Source organism: Diadema setosum, chromosome 16 (assembly GCF_964275005.1).
Source record: "Diadema setosum chromosome 16, eeDiaSeto1, whole genome shotgun sequence".
NCBI lineage: Eukaryota > Metazoa > Echinodermata > Echinoidea > Diadematoida > Diadematidae > Diadema > Diadema setosum.
In genome coordinates this window covers 16,312,109-16,334,675 of record NC_092700.1, presented here as the reverse complement: position 1 = coordinate 16,334,675, position 22,567 = coordinate 16,312,109, and the positions used below count along the sequence as shown (strand labels likewise).

General features: G+C 39.4%; 1 protein-coding gene across 1 annotated transcript in view; it reads left to right on the top strand.

Moving 5' to 3' along the window:
* LOC140240018 (protein argonaute-2-like) overlaps positions 1 to 21,905 on the top strand; it is a 41,446-nt gene extending 19,541 nt beyond the window's left edge. The window contains exons 8-22 of the mRNA XM_072319829.1: positions 116 to 199; positions 744 to 807; positions 1,553 to 1,624; positions 2,269 to 2,316; positions 2,748 to 2,870; positions 3,740 to 3,879; positions 4,545 to 4,729; positions 5,337 to 5,496; positions 6,634 to 6,724; positions 9,563 to 9,757; positions 11,045 to 11,179; positions 11,822 to 11,923; positions 12,476 to 12,690; positions 14,719 to 14,742; positions 20,985 to 21,905. Of these exons, the coding sequence (XP_072175930.1) occupies positions 116 to 199; positions 744 to 807; positions 1,553 to 1,624; positions 2,269 to 2,316; positions 2,748 to 2,870; positions 3,740 to 3,879; positions 4,545 to 4,729; positions 5,337 to 5,496; positions 6,634 to 6,724; positions 9,563 to 9,757; positions 11,045 to 11,179; positions 11,822 to 11,923; positions 12,476 to 12,690; positions 14,719 to 14,742; positions 20,985 to 21,096 (1,750 nt within the window). The 3' untranslated portion in view covers positions 21,097 to 21,905. The remainder of the gene's footprint in view (positions 1 to 115; positions 200 to 743; positions 808 to 1,552; positions 1,625 to 2,268; positions 2,317 to 2,747; positions 2,871 to 3,739; positions 3,880 to 4,544; positions 4,730 to 5,336; positions 5,497 to 6,633; positions 6,725 to 9,562; positions 9,758 to 11,044; positions 11,180 to 11,821; positions 11,924 to 12,475; positions 12,691 to 14,718; positions 14,743 to 20,984) is intronic.
* The last annotated feature ends 662 nt before the right edge of the window (positions 21,906 to 22,567 follow it).

The following is a 22,567-nucleotide window of genomic DNA, read 5'->3' as shown; positions in this document are numbered from 1 at the left end:
CTTTGTCCTTGTCTCAGACAATGTACTTTGAATTTTTTGACAAATAACATTCTGATGTACATGACTATATATCTTCACAAACGTCTGTGTCTTTTTAATTCCTTCTTTTTTTCAGGTTTCCCTGGCAACTTGAAAATGGGCAAACCGTGGAATGCACAGTGGCCAAGTATTTCCGGGACAGACATAATCTCATTTTGCAGTAAGTCAGCTGTCGGTACTTGTCAGAATGTTGGTGGCGTCGGTGGCCAGAAAGTATTCAATTACTGGACACAAGCAATACAAGTTTTATTTAGTTTCATCTATATTGCTGTTGGCTATGCAATGAATTTTACACAGTGAGAAGACGAGTGCACGGATACATCCAGTAGACTTATTGATGACACACACTAAAACTTCTCTCTGTTTTTATGCACATAAAAGTGTTTAATCTTTTAGTGCTTGGAAAGTTGAAAGAATGAAAACACCAATCAAATTAGCTAGGGAATTAGTGTGGATGATATAATAAGATACAGCTTTGAGGAAGTGGAGCGCATCCTCTGTTTGTCTTATTCCCATTGTTGTGTCCTATATGTGGGATTGCCTGAATGTGGCACTTTAGAAGAAGCATAAGTTTGCATATCAATGATTCATTGCTATTGTCAGACATTGATGGTAAGGATAGTATAGTGATGTGAAAAATCATTGCACTATGCTCTTTCCTGTAGGTGTTCAAAGAATTTCCTTTTCTTTTTGTCTATTTGCAGATACCCTCACCTTCCCTGTCTGCAGGTTGGACAGGAGCAGCGCCACACATACCTACCTCTGGAGGTAAGCCCCTCTGAACTCCATACATTCCCCAAGATTAGAATGGATCTTCCCTTCAGTCCATAGCTATGTATGTCAGTGGACTGTACCAACATGAAGAAATGGGGATGATCATATGCCATTTTGAATGCATGCCTTGCTGCAAGAAAGAGTAATGAGATATATGTAGGCTGTGGTTTATCCTTGCATCCTTTCAGCAGTCCTTTTATTTAACCCTTTCTGGACCATTATTACCATGCAGCATTGACAGCCCATGAACAGTAGTTGGCCATTGGAAGTGAAAGATTTAAACTTGAGCTCTCTTCCACAGATGCCTACCTGATGAGCTTGTTCATGTATTTCTTCATTAAACCAATACAGTGCATGTTTGCACTCTGTATTTAATTTTTCACTGTAAGTGTACATAGCAGATAGGTAATCTGTAGTAATTGTGACAAAATGCTAAATTCTTTGGATGACTGTCCCACACAACTTCATTAGTGTTTCATGAAGATTGTTCTCAATGTATGAGTGTCTTAGTGTGCATGTACTGATTTGTGGTACTCTAACAGGAAATGCAGCATTTCTCATTTCATTGCCTGTGGATTAGACACCTATAATTATGGTCCTTTATACTTTTCTGTGAGTTTTAACCTTGCATAGCAGTGCCAAGCACATGGTTTTCTTTGGCATACATTTTATTGCTATATATGATGCACAAAGGAACTCATGTTGTATGTGATAATTATGTTATAATACCTACTTGCAGGTTTGCAATATAGTTGCCGGACAGCGCTGTATCAAGAAGCTAACAGACCTGCAGACGTCCACCATGATCAAGGTCAGTGACCCTCTGTCATAATATATTGGTTCTTGTTCAATGTTGTCATAATTTTTTGCATAATGTTTGACAGAGTACCAGTGTTAAAACTTGTAACATGGATTCCTTGTTCATACTAGATTTATATATTTATTTATTTATTTTTTCTGCACAAAGGCAATAGCGTCTACAGACTAAGGATGCATACAGCAATAACGTTACACTGTACTGGTATGCACATGTACATGTCTGTATGCAGGGCAATATCTGGCTCAGACATGTGTGTACATTGTAGCTTACTCTGTGTTTTAATGCCTCTGCCCAAAAGGATGTAGGAGGTGTTATGTTTCTGGATTGTCTGTCCCATGTCTAGTTCGTTTTGTCAGGTATTTTTTGGGTTGCATGTGTCTTGCTACAGTCATGCCTTGATCGTCTTGGAATATTTGATATTTCCAATACTTTATCAAATCTCTCTTGGATATCATTTACTCTAGAGCACTGTTGTCACTACTTCTTATGCTCAAGTATCGCAAGAACCTTTGGGTATGACAGTTTGATTCATGCTATAGAAATGGTAATCAAGATATGATTATAAAATTATGAACAAACCATTTGACACCTCACTCATTTTGGTTTCAATCTGTTTCCCCCGTGACACCCTACAGGCTACTGCCCGGTCAGCACCTGACAGGGAAAAGGAAATCAAGAACCTGGTAAGTAACAGAATCCATTCAATGTTGTTATTTTCTCCATTGTGATCCACGAGGGGTTTATCTTGAGCCAGGACAATTTAGTTGATTCCTTCTGCCAAGGGAAGATCAATTCAACTAATACAGTGTCATGGAGTTATTCTCTCAGGAAGAATGTTAATAGATGATTGACATGATGCATTCCTGAAAGATGAGAGTTATATAAACTTACTGATGAATACGCAAGGAAAGAATGTACAATGTATGTATACTTGCCCTGTCTTTGATGGGTGGTATGATGCTCCAGCAGAGTCATTAAAGACAGTTTTTTTTTTTCTTTTTCTCATTTGATAATTGAGATGCCACACACAGTCGCAAAGAGCGTGTGTGTTTCCATGCATCTATCTTGTCTAAAAAAAAATTTTTTTTTTTGGTTCCATCACTCTAACCATTAGGTACAAAAGGCCAACTTCAACAACGACCAGTACGTCCGGCAGTTTGGCCTCAGCATCAGCAACGAGATGGTGACCATCGAGGGTAGAGTGCTCCCCGCCCCCAAGATCCAGTACGGAGGAAAGGTAAATGGCCCATGAAAATAAATGCCAGAGATCTGTCCCACTAGCTAATGTATTTCCTTGTTTTCCATAATTGTAGTCACAAGGCAGCTGCTGCTACAATGTAGCTCCAAGTATGACCCTTTGGTTAGAAAATGTGAGCACTTTTGTCCAGTGGCTATGGTTCTGGAGTCTTGAGAAGAGTGAGATATCATCCTTTAGCAAGATATTTTGACCCTTTTGACCCAAATGTAAAAGTAGGTACCTGGCAATGCTAGGGGAAATAAAGATGGTGGGGGTCCTCTTGAAAGCCAGTGCTACCACTAAGGAGGCTGGATAGGTCAGATCGCAACCCCAAGAGTATGGCGATTAATAATATTCTAGCCACTGCTGATATATGACATGATAAGCCAGGACACTTTTCGTATCATGAAATTTGTGGTCAGGATGTGGTATCTTAGAGCTTTTGGATGAGATGGGTAATTTTGCCCTCATTTAATGCAATGATTAAGTGGTATGTAAGTATCTCAAAATAGTTGACCCTTCATTTTGGCACTTAGAACACCTAATTTCACGATGATTAAAGAATATGTACATTGTATAAGGAAGAAATGATACGAGTAAGAAATGTACAGAACAAATAGAAAAGAATAAATCATGGCTTGTGAGTGCAGGTGGCAACTAATTTTTTTTTTTTAAAATTTCTGTTAATTTTTTTCTTGACAAAACTTAGTTATACGTTTTGATTTGCTTGGTATATATCCAAAAATTGTGGAATGTACATGAAAGCTTATCACTTTCGTTATCCAGGAACAGTGAACTGGTAAAAGTATGCTGTCGATTTGTGTGACCCATTTTCATGGATGTTCTTTTCCTTTTTGAACCGTTTGCAGCTGAACAAGCCTCAGCAGGCCATTCCCAACCAAGGGGTGTGGGACATGAGGGGCAAGCAGTTCCACTTTGGGGTAGAGATAGAAGTCTGGGCCATCGCCTGCTTCGCACCACAACACCAGTGCCGGGAAGAAGCCCTCAGGTGAGTGTGTTTTAACCCGTCAAGGACAAGCTGATTCTCCTGTAACACGCATTTCCCATAGGCACCTTCCCGAGTATACTCGGGGCTAGTCTTCAACAGGTTCAGAGTCTGTTGTGTCAGGTGGTACAAGTAGAAATGCCTACGATACTGACCTGTGATCATACAGAGAATATGGTGGTGATGTTGAGTTGAGTAAAGATGTTTATCTACCCAAAGCAGATTTACATAAAGCCGTAAAAATATAGTGGCAGAGTGGATGAGGCCTTAGACTCCTTTTTACACACAGATCTTGAGTTCAAGTACTGTTTTTGTGTGATTTCCTGTGTGCAAGATGTTTGACCCACGATGTCCCTTTCTACTCAAGTGTAGGTATAGATATCTTGAAATGTTAGATTAATGTTAATGATAGGGCCTTCTGGCAGGACTTTGTTATTTCTGGAGGGTTTACTTTTTATAAATGGCTGATATTATTATATAAGTACCATTACAACATGCTTTGTCTCAATTGATATTGTTCAGACTTTATCAACTTGAGTAGTAGGTGTAGTCGACAGCATTACAGAGAGAATTGGTTCATCTAGAATCTTCTTTGCTGTGAGCATGTCATGGGTTATGAATCCCCCAAGTCCTAAACTGACACTCTGCGTCCACTTGTCTCTGTGCAGGAATTTCACCCTCCAGCTCCAGAAGATTTCCAACGACGCGGGGATGCCGATCAAGTGGCAGCCATGCTTCTGCAAGTACGCCGTGGGCGCTGACCAGGTGGAGCCGATGTTCAGGCACCTCAAGAAGAACTTCCCCAAGCTGCAGCTCATCATCGTGGTCCTGCCCGGAAAGACGCCTGTCTATGGTGAGATTGAAGTCTTTCTGCATTGTTAGCTGTGGTGGCTTCTCTTTAACCCTGTCGTACTCAAAGACCAAGCTTCCTTATTGTGGAGAGTGATTCAGTATCAGAACAGTCTTGCTGAAAAGGGTTTGACCATTAATGTGCCAGGGACGTTGGACAGTTTGCACAAAGCTACGGGATTATCTGTGCCAGTCAGCTCTCAAAGCACACAAAGGGTTAACCAAAGTCAGTATTGCTTCACATAGAAGACTTAAGAAAGGTACCAATGTGCAGAATGGAAGAGGAGAGCTATGTTCGGCCATTCCTTTGCCCCAAGGACAAATTGTCGGCTGAGAATGAGAAGGGCCTAAGTTGTCTCAGACACTATGGGTTTAGTGGCGACTTAATGCCCTTCTCATTCTCACCTGGCGAAATTGTCACTTGGAGTGTGCTTAAACAGCCTCATGGGGGGGGGGGGGATATTAGTATTTTGCAGGTGAAATGCGTGCTCTGGCTTCGATGTCAAGAGAGCAAAGTTTGCTAATTTTACTTGAGTTTATTGAGTTACATTTGTAGTAGGCCAGCTGATACATGTATTCATCTTGAAACGCTTTCCCATCTCATCTTGCAGCTGAAGTGAAGCGGGTCGGCGACACACTGCTGGGAATCGCCACCCAGTGCGTCCAGGTCAAGAACGTGAACCGGACGACAGCGCAGACCCTCTCCAACCTCTGCCTCAAGATCAACGTCAAGCTTGGAGGAGTCAACAACATTCTGGCGCCAAACATCAGGTAGGGAAAAAAAAAAACCACATTTCTTCCTCTTTGTTCTTCTTGAGTGATTACATTCACCTGTTTGTAGACCTCAATACACTTCTTGTTTGGTCATTTTTGAATGAGATGTGCAATTACCAGCCAGTCCAACCACCTTGTACACGTAATTGACAGTCCTAGCAAGTAATAAGTATCAATTGAGTATTTCAGACTTTAACTTTTGTTGACATTATCAATAGCCAATGAAAAGGTCAATACCTTATGTGAAAATATATACTTCAGGTATAATCAAATTACAACACAAATCGATGTGTATGGATTCATCTTCTGAACATACTTTCATATTGTTTGTGTATACATAACATCACCTCAACTGTTCAGTGACATGTATGTATCCTCACCGAACATTCTCCCCTCTCCATTACTGTTGTGATCTAATAAAAAGATTAGAATATCATTTGTTCTTTAGGTGAATTGATATAAAGACAATGAAAAGATTGTTTGAATTACTTGATGATGAGAAAGACAGCTATATGTCCAGTTTTCATTTTTTGTTTAAATTTGGAAATACAGTGTAGGAGTACATATAGATTTATAAATTGACATGTATGTTCTTGCCATTTTAAAGAAAACATGATTTGGTTATCACTATCACATGAACCCTAATATCAATTTCCTGTTTAATTCGTTCCCCACAAGAACCAGGAGCCTCCTGTACATGCCTCCTGTGCCCCACACAGTAGAAGCCTTGTCCCCTGAACCCTGTCTGGACTACAGAGATCTCCCGTCCCCCTTGCCCAACCCCCACTTTCTTGCAGACTTTCCACCATGCCTGTTTCAAAACCAGGTGGGAAGTCAAATACATTTGCCTGGAGACTCTTGTTTCTAAAACCCGGCTCGTTCCCCTCCGTGTGGACGATCCATTTCAAATCCTCTCGTATCTTTTCTGAAAACCTTCCAGGCCGCGCGTCTTCTTAGAGCCCGTGATCTTTATGGGAGCCGACGTTACACATCCACCTGCGGGCGACAATACAAAACCGTCCATTGCTGCTGTAAGTCCGTGTATGATGTAACCCTCCTCCCCCCAGTCATACCATCCATGTATGCATAAAACATTTCTCCACCGTCCCTTCCCCCCTTTTATCTCAACCTCAGACCGCGTATTTTTAACGAGCCGGTCATCTTTTGCGGAGCAGATGTAACTCACCCCCCCGCTGGTGACGATAAGAAACCCTCCATTGCCGCCGTAAGTTTTGTGTGTGTCGGCGTGTGGGAGTGGATGTTGGCGGTATAGGCCATTCTAACAATTCACCCGTCGTGTCTGTTTTAAAGTGATTTCTTTGGGTTTTTTTTCTACTGCACCAATTTTTCAAAGATGCATTAATACTGCCCTACCGATGATTTTCTTTCCTGTCTCCGCCCCAACCAGTTTGTATGGCCCAGGTCTCATTATTACGAAGTAAGGGAGACTATTCTCCAGATGCAGGCGATATCTTGGCCACGTGTACAGTACTTACAACATAGACATGCGAATGTATTCTTTGCAAAATTCCATAACTTCATAGCTGGAAGTTTCTGAACTGCGGCTAAAATGTAATCTAGCCCTAATGTCTGTTTGGAATGTCCAATGGTGATGAATGGTGAAGATAGAAAGAGGTTAAAAAAAAAGGATTAATCAAAGCACAAGTAACTTTTCTTTAACATTTGATAAAGCACTAGTTACTTTTCTTTAACATTTGATTCTTCAATTTCTTTGCTGCCAAAACTTTGAAAGTGTTGGGTTTTACTTGACTGACTAGTTCTCAAATTAACCCTTTTTTTTTTTTTTCCTCTTGCAATTAATTCAGTTTCTGAATTCTGCTTTAGGGTATGCACTCACTTTGCAAATCTAGATTAGTCAAAGTAATCATCAGTCGAGTGTATGTGTGTCTTTGTGTCTGTGTGTGTGTGTGTGCACATGTGCGTCTACAAAGCGCATTTTCAGTTGTAATTATAAGATGCACAGTCTTAAGTCAGGCTAAACATTCAAGCTGCAGTCAAGGGGCTGTGATTTCAAGCTTCAGGTGACCATGTAACAAAAGTTATCTTGCACAACATTTAATTAAAATGCTGCATTGGCCAAAATTGCACACACTCACACAGAGAAAAACAAGAATAGATAAATACTATGATTACATAAATGGTTTCCAAAGCCATGATGTATTGCCAAATATTTTATTACAGTGCTCCCTTTTTTTTTTTTTTTTGGGGGGGGGGGATGCATTGAAGTAGTGACTGTGACAACATTCCTTTTAATTTCAAGATTTTTTGTGCTGGGTAGTTGTGTAAATGTTTTTTTTTTTTGACCAAGGCATTTTGAAACACTTGTGAAATGGGGCCTGTGCTTTCGATCCTAGCAGAATCTTCGTCAGAGGCAAAATAATAAATGTGTTTTATGTTTGTCAGTTTGCCTCTGACAAAGATTCTGCTAGGAATCGAAAGCTCGGGCCCCTTTTGAATCCATTTTTGTCCATTGGCTTGCCACTATTGGATGAGCAGTTTTCAGCAGCGTTTTTTTTCTTTCTTTCTTTTTTGCTACACATGAAATTGAAAACAATACTACAATCCCCCTGTGTTTTTAAATGGGGGCAGTAATAAGAAGTCATTCCAGGAGATTTGCAGTTTTACCCGTTTTAGCTTGGAGAAAAATTCCCTAAACATGGACACTATGAATGGAATGTCCTTAATATGATGGTTAGAGGCTGAAACACAAAATATGTGAAGACAGTTGTTTCCACATGTATTTTGCATACAATTTTAAGAAATTAGGATGATAGGTAAAAATCATTCTCGGGTTTTATCATCAGTGCTAGGGATCTAATGTTCTCTTTGAGTTGCAATTTATGATTGACTTGATTTTTGAGCACCACAGAATTTATGGAGTTCCTAACCCAATTCACTCAGTGATTAACAAGTTACATACATTCACGTTTTGACACTTGTGCTTCTTGTGCTTTAGAAAGATAAATTCAAGATATCTTTGTATCTCACTTTGAGCTATAGTCCCTGGGATGACAAGATCTCGAATCTCAGTTGGCATATATCAAAAAACCTCCTACCCCAATTTTGAAGGTAGAAAATGCAGATTTGTGCTTTACAACGATTTACTAATATAAATGTTATCCAGAAAAATGTTTTACATTATTTGACATCCAACACTGATGCTATTTTTCAAAAATCTTGCATAAAAGAACTTTTTTTTTCACTCTCTTGAAAATTTATGATTTTGAGATAAGAGGTCTTGTCATCCTGTGGATGCAATAATATTGGAAGCAAAGGAGATGAGAAAGTGTGTAAGCTGAAGAAGTTTGTTTCCACAAATGATTAATGCTTGTTGGATTAGCTCATGCAGAGATACAAATCGTTACCTTTTTTTTTTTTTTTTTTTGGCAGAATTTCGTGCTGTTTTTTTCCCCCAAAATGCTGTAGTTTTCATGGAAAATACTTTTATTCTAAATTTCTTCTTCTTTTTTTTTGGGGGGGAAGACTTTGGTAGTTCCCAAATTGAGGAGATACTGCATTCAAAGCTAATGCTGGAGTAGACTTCAATGGCAGATATATGCGGAAGAAAGAATAATGACATCCAAATTCTGGACTTGGTATTTTTCTGAAGAGTTAACCATTCAGCCACATAATGCGTTTGGCCCAGTTAGCATTAGTGAAATGAGGTTTGTATCAGGAGTGTTCAGCAGATGTTTATCAACTGGTGTGAGTTGAGTGGAATTGTATCTGTGTAGAGGTCTCCTCTGTTGGTATATATCTGTGCATTGAGATCGTGAGCTCAGTCAAAAACTGGGGGGGGGGGGAGGGGTTCAAATTGGTAGGTAGTAGTGATGTTTGATAACCTGTTCCTGGCAAGCGATGATCCGTTAGTTGGGTAGAACGCAGATCAGAGCTGGCCTAAAATGCAGACGTCCCAGCATTTCTCGTAGTGGTAGAAGGTAGTAAGTAATAAGTGACATGCGAAGGGTGAGATGTGATCGTCTCTCTCTCTGTACATGCGCACCAACTCACATTCCTGCTCTCTTGGTGGCAACACACACAGGTGGTAGGCAGCATGGACGGCCACCCCAGCCGGTACTGCGCCAGCGTGCGGATCCAGACCCACCGGGTGGAGATCATCCAGGACCTGATGCTGATGGTAAAGGAGCTCCTCATCCAGTTCTACCGCTCCACTGGCTACAAGCCAGCCCGGATCATCATGTACCGGGACGGCGTCAGCGAGGGACAGTTCCTTCAGGTAACGCACCCACTGTAGACATGGAAAATATTTGAAGAGTTTGTTCGCAAATCCGGTAAGTCCATATTTGCCAAATGGAGATATTTGCGATTAAAGGTCAAGAAAAATAAAGAGAATAATAAGACAATTTTTGCTTCTTTTGACCATAATTTCAAAAATGTACCTTTATATGTATTGACCAATATATCATTTAAAAGGTTTTATTTTGTACTTTATGACAGAGACCGTACTTCAAAATCTTAAAAAATGGACTGATCAGTTTTTGCGAACAAACTCTTCATTTGTGGCATCGATATCCGCCATGGCAGCTGTTTGAATTAAGTGCTAACGCAGTCATCGTGACCATTGGCAAAATTAAAAGCATGTGAAATTCCTTTTATCTTGCTTAGCATGACAAATTACTGTATACGCCACATATCTAACTAGTCTTAATTTTTTTTCCGAATCAGGACTTCCTAACAATTACGCAAGTGGTTATAGTCGCGATCATGGAGTTCAGTATTGTCACGCTCCTTGTTCATTCATGTATTGTGTACTGCGTACCAGTATATATACGTATTGTGCACCTAGTGGTCTTGTCGCGATCAGAGTTGATATTTTTGTGTGTTCTGAAGGTCACAGATAGCACTTGACTCAAAGAAATTCACAAATAAAAACCCTGTAAAATATCTGGCGTAATTGTGCGAAAAATTATAGCTTTTACAGATCACCATGATTTTTTTTTTTTCTTTGTAGGTAGTAATAACTCTTTATCCTGCAGTATAACTGTGGATTAGTCCTTGTTAGTGTGTCTGAGACCCCAGCTATATGATTATCCATTGAGCAATATTGAGTGCTGTCTGGCCATCCAACTGTTGCATCTGTAGATCGGTCACAGGAGTGAATCGATCACACTAACGAATTTATCTCTCAATTCCCTTGATAGTGTATAAGCCGTTATTTTGGTGAGGGTGTAATTTTCATGGATTTCGCTAATCACAGTTGGATTGCAAATTTAACAACACATGAAAATGTATCCATGCGTTTGGGTAATAGTGCATGTATATTTGCGTTGGCGTCTGTTCGTGAAAACAACATCTTATGAAAATGTCTATGACCTCTTCATTGGGGAAAATATCTGTATGCGAAAATAACAGGGTATATAGTATTTGAACATGATCAAACTGTTACATCAGAATCCATTGCTGATATCAACCTGTGTAATGTAAGTTTTACCAGGGCAATATACACCTCTCTGAAGGCCACTCAATATAACATCCATCATTCCATGGTGCGTCTGTCTTCTAGGTGCTGGCCAATGAGATGAATGCCATTCGGGATGCCTGTCGTTCATTGGAGGAGGGTTACGAGCCAGGCATCACCTTCATCGTGGTGCAGAAGAGACATCACACCAGACTCTTCTGTGCAGAGAGGAGGGAACAGGTGGGCTCATGAATATGCATGAAGCTAGGGTAATGAATATGCATTCACAAACTTGTACATTTTCATGTGTGCATGAATGTAGGAGAAAACAAGTGTACGATATACATGGGTATGCAATTCATGTTAATAATAATGCATATCCAGATAACTGTGTATGCATGTTTTTAACCGTAGAGGAGATAACTAGAGTGTTTCCTATGAATATGCCTCTATCTTTCTTGACACTGAGTATGTATCAGTGTATGCTTGTATCCATAAAGTCCTAGAAGAGGAGATAACATATGAATATGCATGCACGTCAGTGGTAATGAACATGCACAACTGTTTATGCATGAACACATGGTCATATAGAAAGTGAACAGGGGTTGCCAAATGTGTATGCAAGCACTTGCATAGTAATCAATGCAAAATAATGTAATTAATTCTATGCAAAAACTATGCTACAAAATGACCCTTGGCATGACTGATGAGCAACATGAAGTCAGTTTGATAATGTACAGTAACTTTGAGGCTAAACTATATGTGACGAGATATGAACGATGCTGTTCAAATGACCCCATTAGGGATTCGAAGATGAGAAAATTGTGGTAGATTTGTTTTATGTGGAACTCTCTCTCTCTACCATTCATTCACCCACGACAGATTGGGAGAAGCGGTAACATCCCAGCCGGGACGACGGTAGACAGCGGCATCACTCACCCACTGGAGTACGACTTCTATCTCTGCAGCCACGCCGGTATCCAGGTTAGTGATGTGACTTGGTGGAGACATGGGCAAACTGTCTCCAAAATGAGGGCATGGTGTGCAACTATGCACAAAGAGTTTTTGCTGAACGTTAAGAAGGAAAGATAGCTCAGCTTGAAGGGACTGAAATAAGTTGGAAGTTTCAGGGAAACTTTTGAGGTACCAAAACTTGTTATTATCTTTAACAAGTGTCTTGTATACAGGGCTAAACATTGGAGGTGGTCCAGGGCCACTAAAAATTGATGTCAGACCACCAAACTTTCAAAAAGCATATATTATTTTGACAGCCTGGTTTTAGGCAACCTAAGATTCAAAATAGATTGGTATGTGTCCATTTATTTTGCACCACTACACTTTGTTTATGGGGGCCAGTGTTTCAAATTTAATTACATCTTAATGGCCTGTGAAATTGGCTACTTTATGTGATGGACAAAGTGATAATAGTTATGACAAAACTCTAGGGCTACTGTGGTTCTTGTGGTGGCCATTCATGACGTAGATGCTTTGCTCAGTCCCACATTGTTGCAAACTTGATCGTCAAACTGACCACAGGGCACGAGTCGTCCCTCCCACTACCACGTCCTGTGGGACGACAACGGATTCAGGGCGGATGAGCTCCAGTGTCTGACCTACCAGCTGTGCCACACCTACGTCCGCTGCACCCGAAGCGTCTCCATCCCCGCCCCTGCCTACTACGCCCACCTCGTGGCCTTCCGCGCCCGCTACCACCTCGTTGAGAAGGAACACGACCGCTACGACCACGACAGGTACGGCATGAAAATTATTGTCTGATTTCCTCTTCCTCTCCTATGTACACACATTATCTTGCCTGCCCCATTATGACCTTTAACCTCAAGAGCCAAATCAGCCAAATATTTTGTTTATATCTGTTGAGCAACAAACAACTCAGTGACGTTCAGTTTCTTTGCCATTTTCGCTGTGATTTCAAAGTGCAGCCGTGATCATGTGTTGGCAGTGCTGGCATACACCATTAAAATTACACGGCAGTGTGCATGCTCAAAAGAATGTACAGTCCTGTCAAAAGCAAGAAAGGAAGGATTGTTGGGGAAGGCTGCACGATGCATCCACTTTTAAATCAATGAAAAACCTGCCACTCATTCAGCCGCCCAATGTACAGCCCTACAGAATTACCAGGATTGACCTCACAAGCTGTGCACATATGGTTGAATACTTTGAGACCTCGCGTACACAGTGTATTGTGGCCCAGAAAGTTTGGGATTGGATGTACAGACTGAATGGTGGGTATGTTTTATGAAATTCACAGCCAATGTGCCCAAGCCGTCAGGGTCACCATTTTAGGGCATGCAATATGTTTGAGCGCATGTGCATACACGTCAAAACATCAAAGAAAATGAAAAAAACCCAAGATGGATAAAATGCAGGCAAATGAAAATGTATTTGATGAACATGCATTGTTAAAGTGAATGGTTCTGCAGTTTTATATTTGCGCTCTTTACGTTCTTTTATGTGATGATTTAAATACCAAAAGGCATGATGGCGTGTCTGTGAAAGATTACAGGGTTATGTTCGTGTAAACGTCAAATGATGCCAAGCTGCAATCAAGCAAAATTTGTACCATTTTTTTTTTTTTTTTTTTTTTTTTTGTGGCATGCTTGTTTGTGTCTTATTCAACTCTCAACTGAGAGTGATGTGCAAACACATTTAAGGCAAAGAATATTGTCAAAGAATATCATCCTCAGCATTTAGTTTGTCCAAGTGGCGTGAACTTGCCAGTAGATATTTTCACTGGTCACTCGGATTCTAATGTCCAGTGCCATGAATAATTCTGTAAATGTTGCAACACCATTTGATGCACAATACTTTCATGATTATTGGCAACAAAAGTGCACATTTAGCATTTAGAATTGTATGCAGAAAACTGTTTATAGTGTAAAAAAGCCCCCACCACAAATCAAAATTGAAATTGCATCCTAGCCAGCTAGACATGTGCACAAGCTCAATCAGATTCATGTAGATCTTTGTGATGAGCATGTTAGGAAAAGAAGTCCAAGTAGAGTTATTCAGATAGAGAATTTTGTGTTCATCCTCGAGAATTTGCACCGATGCCTAAAAAAGCAGTGAGCTCTATATATTTTGGAGTTTTTCACGTTGTCTATTCAGAAATCGGCCGAACAAAATAAGAGATACACCCTAAAAATGTTATACCTTATTCTGCAGTGTGTTTACCAACGAGCATGGTACTTGTATGTGCTGCTCTTCATACACACCTGCACAGTGTAACATGGAATAAAAAGTTTTCTCATTGCTAATAATGACATTTCTGCGGATTGTGTGATTCACACCAGATAAAGAGCAGAATGCCTGCCACGTCCCCCAAAACCACTTTACACATGTTGAAAATGTGAATCGTTCCACAATGGTAATTTCTCAGGTCACTATCATATAAGATTTTTATGTTATTCCTATTTAATCATTTTTTATGCCTCTACCTGAAGGGTGCTGGAGGCATTATGTTTTCGTTTTTTTTTTTTTTTTTTTTTTTTTACGGGCGGTGAGAATAAATTGAATGTTGTGGAGGAAGAGACAAATCCCTCACAGCCATGAGACCATTCCAAAAGCCTCAATTTTTTATTTCCATTTTTTTTTTTTTTTTTTGGTTGTAAATGAATGACACATGCATGTGGGTTACTATCGCCAGCGTGTATCCATGTCAACTAACTCCCAAGAACACACATCTTCCACTAAAGTCCCTGAGATGGTGTTTAAGCCAGGCCTAACTCTCCCGCACCTCCTCCTTTTATTTTCATCCACAGTGTTCAGTCCAGCGCTAATAGCAAGTGAGTGTCTGAAAAATGCTTGTCGATATTTTGGTTTTCGTGTTCCTCGTTCTTTTAACTGCATTCTGTGGTCTTTTTTTTTTTTCCTTTTTCCTTTTTTCTTTGTGCAGTGCTGTTAGCTGCTGTTTTTTTTTTTCACTGTAGAAAAAGAAATAGAATGAAAGAGGTACAAAATAGTGCTTAGCTGTGGCCTCATAACTGTTTCTGTTAATACTGACCTTTGCTTGTGTTCATTCTCTCTGTAGCCGCGGTATAACTGATAGAAAAAAACAACAACAACAAATGCTTTGTTCTTGTACAAAAGGGAAACTGGTGAAATATTGTTTGAAATTCAGTGTGTGTTATTCAAGGTTGAGTACATTGGTCATCATGTTGAAAACTAACTGGAGTGATGAGATCTAGGAATTTGCCGAATATTTGTCTTGTGTTTTTGTTGTTCATAACAAGCAGTGGTGTGTTTATGAAATATCTTTCCATTAATTATATCCCACTGCTATTCTAGTTTCTATGGCTCTATATTTTTGATAAGATGTAGTAGACTGCAATATGCAGGTATTTATATGTGGGACAAGTGATATTTTTTGTTCCTGTTTACAAACATCTTGAAAATGATTTGACTGTCAAAAATGGAACTGAAAAGAGTTTGTTCTTGGCACTTACACATTTTTATTTTTATTATTATTTTTTAACATTAGCCTGCAAGAAACACATTTTGCAAAAAAAAAAGAAAAGAAAAAAAAAAGAGTTTTCCTAGTAATTTCAATACTTTCTTTCTCTGCGATATTACAGTATCACCACAGGGACTTTAAATCTACATGTTCATGCTACATCTACACATTTGTCTACCATTCAGAATTGCCGCTTGAGCAATTGAAAAAGCCCATTAACCATTAGCCTTGTTTCAAGACCATTTTCAAGATGAATTTGTTTGTTGACCAACAAAGACAGATGTTGGTATACATTCTCTGATATCTCATTCCTGTAATATCCAGTATTTTTTTTTAATTATTATCATGCAGTTTTCAGTCATGCCATAAAAAGTTCACATACAGAGTTTTTTTTTTTTTTTATATATGTGTATACATTTTTTTTTCTTCGTTTTTTTAGGTCAAAACAATTTTGTAAGAGCCACTCTTTAAATGTTCGTCTAATTATATGCATATAATGAAATATAAAATTTGCACTCTTACAAAAAATCCTTACAGAGCGAGAAAGAAAGGGGGAAAACATGTCTTCACAGCAAATTTTGGGTTTATTATCTGGCATTCTTTTTGCAAAAGTCATGCCATTCATAACGATGAGGAATCATTCAGAATTACTTAGCAGCTAGACCTCAGCTTTCTCTGTAGTGTTTCTTTTTTTGTTTGGACTTGGCTAACACTTCTTAACCACCCGTGTTTTCTCGTACTCACTCCTCTTGTTTAACATTTGTTATCACATTTCATAAACACTTTGCTGACTTGTTTCAATGGTTCACTCTCCTGACTACTGGAGTGGTCTTTCTGTTTTGTTTTTTTCTTCTTCATGTTTACACCACTGTCGTAGACAGTTTGGTATTCATCATCTGTTCTACACATTAACCTAAACCTCTCCTTGTAGTGGGGACTGGGAAAGATTTGATGTAGAATCAATGCTTCATGGCTTTGTGGTAACACATCATATCTTTATAGAATTTTCTTTGAGTGGTGATCAGCCCAGTGAGGAGTTTTCTTCCCCTCAAACGTGCAATTTTCATCCATTTTCTCCTTCTGGACTTGAGGTGGTGCAGCCATTTGAGAACCCTGCCAACATTTGCAATATATATCCTGATCAATCAATGTCAAGGCAGCTCTTGGGTACATCACCTTATGGATCCACATCTTTCCGCACCTCAAATCACTGGTTGTATATAAAGTTATTTCCTCAGCAATGAATAAGAGACCAATGGACCTCTCTTCCGGTAGGAGGGAGGAGTTTCCATGACAACGATTGTTCCCATCAGTGTCCACACTGGAAGATAATAGGGTGTGGTCTATAATGACCACTGTTTCATAGATATAGGTGACTCCTGTTACAACGAAGTCCTGAGGACAGGCAGTTTTCTTTCATTATATCAAAATTTCATGAAAGCAGAACAGTGAAGTATACAAAGATATTATATAATCAGTGATATTGGGACCAGAATTTGTATTTCGTTGCAGCAAGAATTTTGTTACCGTGTTTGTGAAGGGAGTTTTTACAGGAGGGTTTATAATGGGAGTGCACTGTACATGTACAATCTGCTTATCGCAAGACCTAAAATCCCTCCTAGTGTTTTTAAATTGATCACACGTTGGTCACATGTCTGCTAAATGGCAGTTCTTAGAATTGCTCTTTGTCACTCAGCCGTTAGGCAGCTGCTTTTAGCAAATTGATAAGACAGATTAGAAAATTATATATGAATGTCGGAAGATCAGCTTTTACAAAGGGCTGCTAGTACAATATTGCCGCCAGCTCCCAGTCAATCCATAAAAGAAACACATCTGCTGCTACCGCTGTATCAAAGTGATGTTACCATTGTCTGGGCACTGCCATGAAAGAACACAAAGTCACAGTTCATGTAGCCAAGCAACACTTTAACATAGTCTCTGTTTTGTTGTTGTTGTTGTTTCTGTGTTATTTCTTACAGATGTCATTTAATTGTTCATTAACACTGTGTGTTGAAGTCTCAATGTACCATAGCTAGGCTAATATTGATGTGTGGTCGTTTTGTAAGGTGTTGTGATAGAGTGTAGTCATTCAGGTAGTAGTCTGGCCAGAGTTGTGGTTGTATAATTAAATGATGTTAGATTGCCTGACTGGACACAGCATATATCCATGCTAGGGTAACAGGACCTTGTACACCATGTATCTCAAATTTGGTGAAAATCACTATATGGGACTAATTGTCAGATAATCAGTGAAGTGATGTCCTGTCCGAATCCTAGCTTTCCTTGCCCCCAAATGAAACCGCCATGGCATGTTGAAGGAAAGGCAATCCCATTTGTTATAGTGCTTTGGCTGTCATGTTTTTCGCTCTCCTAAACTTGTGACATCTTTAAGATAGCAAAGGTTCTGTTGCCCCAAAAGCGATTATTTCTTCCCAACTGAATGGGCTGTGCAAAGGCCGATATCATAGACCACCTTAGCATAGTTAGACTTTAAATGGAGAAACTTCATAGACCAGTGTGATCACTTACAAAGGAAGTTCAGCACTGTTACCCCATCATTTTCAGAAATTACTGTCTTGTCAGTAAATTGGCACCTTTGAATTTCTCTGTATATTTCATTTTGGAGAAAGATTATTTGGAACTCGTCGGTTTCATTAAATTTGCTCAAAATTAAAAAGAAATTCACAATATTTTCCAAATTTTGAGAGAAAGAGGGCTTTCACTCTTCTTCAATTTGCTGCCAATTGAAGAACCAGTGATCATTCCAGTATTGAAAATTCTACAACCTTGCCAACATTTCAAATGACATATGATTTCTCTATACTACCGTATGAAACACAAAAAGTGAAAAGTAAACAGCATAAGAAGACACAGTACAGAACCACAGAAATATGTTATGGATTCTGGGAGTTGAAATCAATTGAAAAGGGGACATAATGCTACATCAACAAACTACGTGGTTATTTTTTCATTTATTTAGATTAGCTTGTGGGGTATGATAGCTTCATTGTGCATTTTGATGCATTTGCAAGGAAAACTCAGCTCTTTTCTAGTGACTTGGTTTGGTTATTCACTTTGTTCAACATTCCACAATGCGTTCATGCTTTTTCAGCGCATATTGTACATGAGTGTTACGCTGTGTAGTTGCACAACTTTTATGCATAAATTTTTGTGAATGAAAATTAAAAGCTAGTTGATAGATGTACTTGTAGTTGTAGCTGTTTGAAGTACTACTAGTCTTGTGTTCTGTGTATACTAATACAATTTACTTTTGCTTTTGTGTAAACGTAGTCTAGACACATTCACACTCGGGTTGTCCTTTTTTCTTTGCCATCATTTGAAAGGGACAGTAGTTGTGAAATAACAGATGTTGTCAATCTTCACCTTCTTCCAAGTTTGGTACTGATTTCTGTGCCGAGTGCTGTTGAAAGTACCAATGAGATTCGCAAACCAGCACCATTCCACAATCACCTGACCATGTTTTGAATTTACTCAATTGTCAGTTATGTTGTGATGCCACGGAAGTTGAGAGCAGACACCCAAGTCTAAGCTCGGTTTTCCCAAAGCACACAATTAATTTTTCCTCTTGGGCTGCAATGTTAGATCCCGCCCTTACATCAAAAAGCAAGGGCGTGCTGAGCTGCTCACGACATTGACATTTTTACTGAAAGTTTTTGATTTTGCCCAGTGCACATCCATTGTACAAAGTCCACCACATCAGTGGGAATGAGTTTCATGGTAGTATGTTTAATTCTGTTAGCAGTTGGACATACAGGAGAGCACTGAACACTCTGCCGATATATAGTCAAGATAAATTGACTTGAAAATACAGTATATGCTATTGATTTACTGTTAAATGTTTCATGCAGCCAAAATATGGCATCAATCCTTTGAACACTAGTGTTATCAGGGATCAGATCTCCCTGCTGCAAACAGTGGCTGTTTTGGTCAAATACTCATTTCATTGAAAAATATATGGTTGAGACTGACATTCTTTTAGATCAATTTTGCAAAAGGAATTGACCATGTTCGGAAAGAAATAGATTTTTGACACACATGATTATTTTTGAAAAGAAATGAGATCTGTTCTATTTGATTTTAGTACTCTTAAATAGAGTGGATTTAAAATTGTTCTTTGGAAGAGATATGATGTGTGATGTGCTTCATTTTGTGATAGATCTTAGTGGTCATTTCTTGCTTTAGCATTCCCACGTTATACATAGATACCAGTAGCTTTAGAGAGTGATGCCGCATACGTTCATCTATGTGTTTGTAGATAGAGCTGTATTTTGCGCATGATTCAGACGCTGCTCTCCATTGCAACTCATTCAAACCATTGCACCGTAGATGGCGCCCTTCACATGCCATCAGTTGCGAGTTCCGGTAGGCAGTGGCATTTACCCTTTATGTGCTTTGAGTGCCGATTGGAACAGAAAACCTCATAACGTACACAATGTCCAAAGTCCCTGGCATGGAAAGGGTTAAAGCATCAGCAACACTGTGTGAGGGGTACATGGAAACCAGACTCCTCATGACAAATTACATTTGACTCTTAACCCCATTATGCACGCATGCACTCGGCTTAAAACATGCCAAGCTTTCTTCGTCAGCCTTCAGTAACCTGTTCAAAACTTCATTTTGTTGTAAATTAGCAACCCAAACTTGATTATGTTGTAAATTAGCAAGGCCACTTTAGATGTAACAGTGGATTTGAGATAAGGAAGAAAATTCATTCTACTCCACCTAATGAAACACTGACAGTTAAAAATGAAAACTCTCTCAAAAAAAGATACCACACGAAACCACAAAAATGTGGTTACTTGGACTCAATGTTCATTATAAGTCTCTTGCTGAGGACGACTACAGTTAAGTAGAAATTCACCTCAATATGAATAAGGCTCTGGCTGAAAACTCACCACGTACACCAAGAGTCAATATGAAGTGAGCAAAATGTGAATTATTTATAAAAACTGTAAAGAAACACAGGCAGCCAACAAGGACAATTCAGAGCGTGTTTTTTTGAAGTGTGGCTATCACTAGAGGGCAGCGGTCAACTTTATGACAATGTGTGACATGAAATAATGTCATATTTCCACTCTTCTTGTGATTTCCAGTGCTGTATCCTCCTTGCCATGCCCTGAAATTAGACCATGAAAATGAGGAAACATAAAAAAATCAGTCTTAGGTACTTATGTGTAGAATTTAACCGGAGAATTGTCTTCAAGTTGATAAAATTTTGATTACTTGCTACCCTTACTTCCTTGTTTGTTGGCCTAATTTTGTTCGAATTGGCACTAACTCCTAATTCATGAAAGATTCTCCCAGCCTTTGCCACAAAAATTATTAAAACTGAGTTTGGTTTCCTCTAATACCCCTCCTAGTTCTCTGCTGATGGTGGATGATTTCATTTTGATATGTTTCCTTCTCTTTCTGTCTTTCTCTTCTTCTCTCTCCTTACCTCCCCCCCCCCCCCCTCCTCCATTCGGTAATTTTTCTATGATGTTGAGTTGCCCAATCTGTTTGTTGAATGCTAATTCGTTGCTTTCGGTTCCTCTTTCCTCTTTCCCCTCCCAGTGGCGGGGACGGCAGCCACCATGGAAGGGACGGCTTCGGCAGGACTCAGAAGGAGATGGCCATGGCGATCAAGGTCCACGACGACACGCTCAAGGTCATGTACTTTGCCTGAGCTTGTCGGAGGTCGGAGGTCGCAGAGGGCGATGCGTAGGCACATGGCAGCCTAGCAGGGGGCATCTCGGCAAGAGAAAATATCATGGCAAGCATCTAAACAGAATTTTTGAAAAAACAAAACAAGACAGAAGACGGGCCACAGCAATTGCTGACGAGATGAGGTGGAGCCCGGGATATTATATTATTGCCAGATTTAGTCAAAGATGACACCACGTTCACGTCGCACAACACGAAATAAATGGTGGCATGAATGTGCACTTTTTACTCTTCTTCTTCCCATTTCATATCTCACCTAGTAAATGTACCAAGCACACATAATATGCATTCTGTAGCATTTTTCTTGTTGTTTTTGTCGACACCGTCGTGTTCCTTGTTGTCGCGGAAGGGTGGTATTCACTGTAAAGTTGAGTCGTCACAAAAATAATACATCTGCCAGCTCTGTAGTAGGGCATAATCTCACCATCCCTTTATTCTTGCTTTTCTCTTCACTTAAGTCTGTCTATAGTTACAGAAGAGTCGCATTGTTATATTACTTCCGTACCGGAAAGCTGTGGCATACGTTAGCCCACGTAGGTCTGTGTTTTGATCTACGTTACTTGCTCTTATGAAGTATTGGTGTTCCCGAGATGTAGATGCTTCTGAAGATTTGTAAGCTCGGGAAAGAGACAATGTCACGAATAAATTACGAATCAGAGCTAGGCAAGTCAACACTGCTATTAAGACAGATCTCAAGTAGTTGTGACAAGATGGCTAATATGACTCGTGAGAGCAATGATTTGTGTGTTTCTGTAGGTGTGTCAAGTCCACACGGAGTATTGATGTAAGGAACTCGGAAAGTATTGCCAGTGACACTGTCAACTAGGTCTATTTGTAGTGTATCACGTAATGTTTCCAATGTGAAAGGATATACATATAGATTTAGAAAATGTGATAAAAGTGAGTCTATTTTTCATATGTCGTTGAGATGAAAGTCAATTTTACAGTAGCCTTTACATCATCGAGCACCCTGGTGTATGGGACTGTGCTCTGCATATATTTGCAGTGTGGGAGAAGCATATTTGTCTCTCAATTCGCTTATCTCAACTAGACTGTCATATTACTCACTACGTGGCTAACCAGCAGGTAATTCATCATAACTGTGTCAAATATGGCAATTTTTTCAGGTGACGTTAGCAGCTGACTGGTAAAGTATAGAAGGGTAGATCATTACAAATTCATTAGAAAACAAACACCAAAATGAACCTGGCTACTGCATGTTTTGTACGAGTGTTCCCCATTACTTTTAAATATGTTTCTCCTAGCTGTATGTAACAATATTCGGTGATAAAGAATGTACTGGTAGTCCCTTTTTGTCATATTGAATTTCAGATAAAATCAGAAATTACTTCCAACATCAGGATACTTCTTACATGCATTGTAAAGTCTAGGTGCTTTTTTTTTCTTTCAATAGTATCTGCTTGTTTATTTTT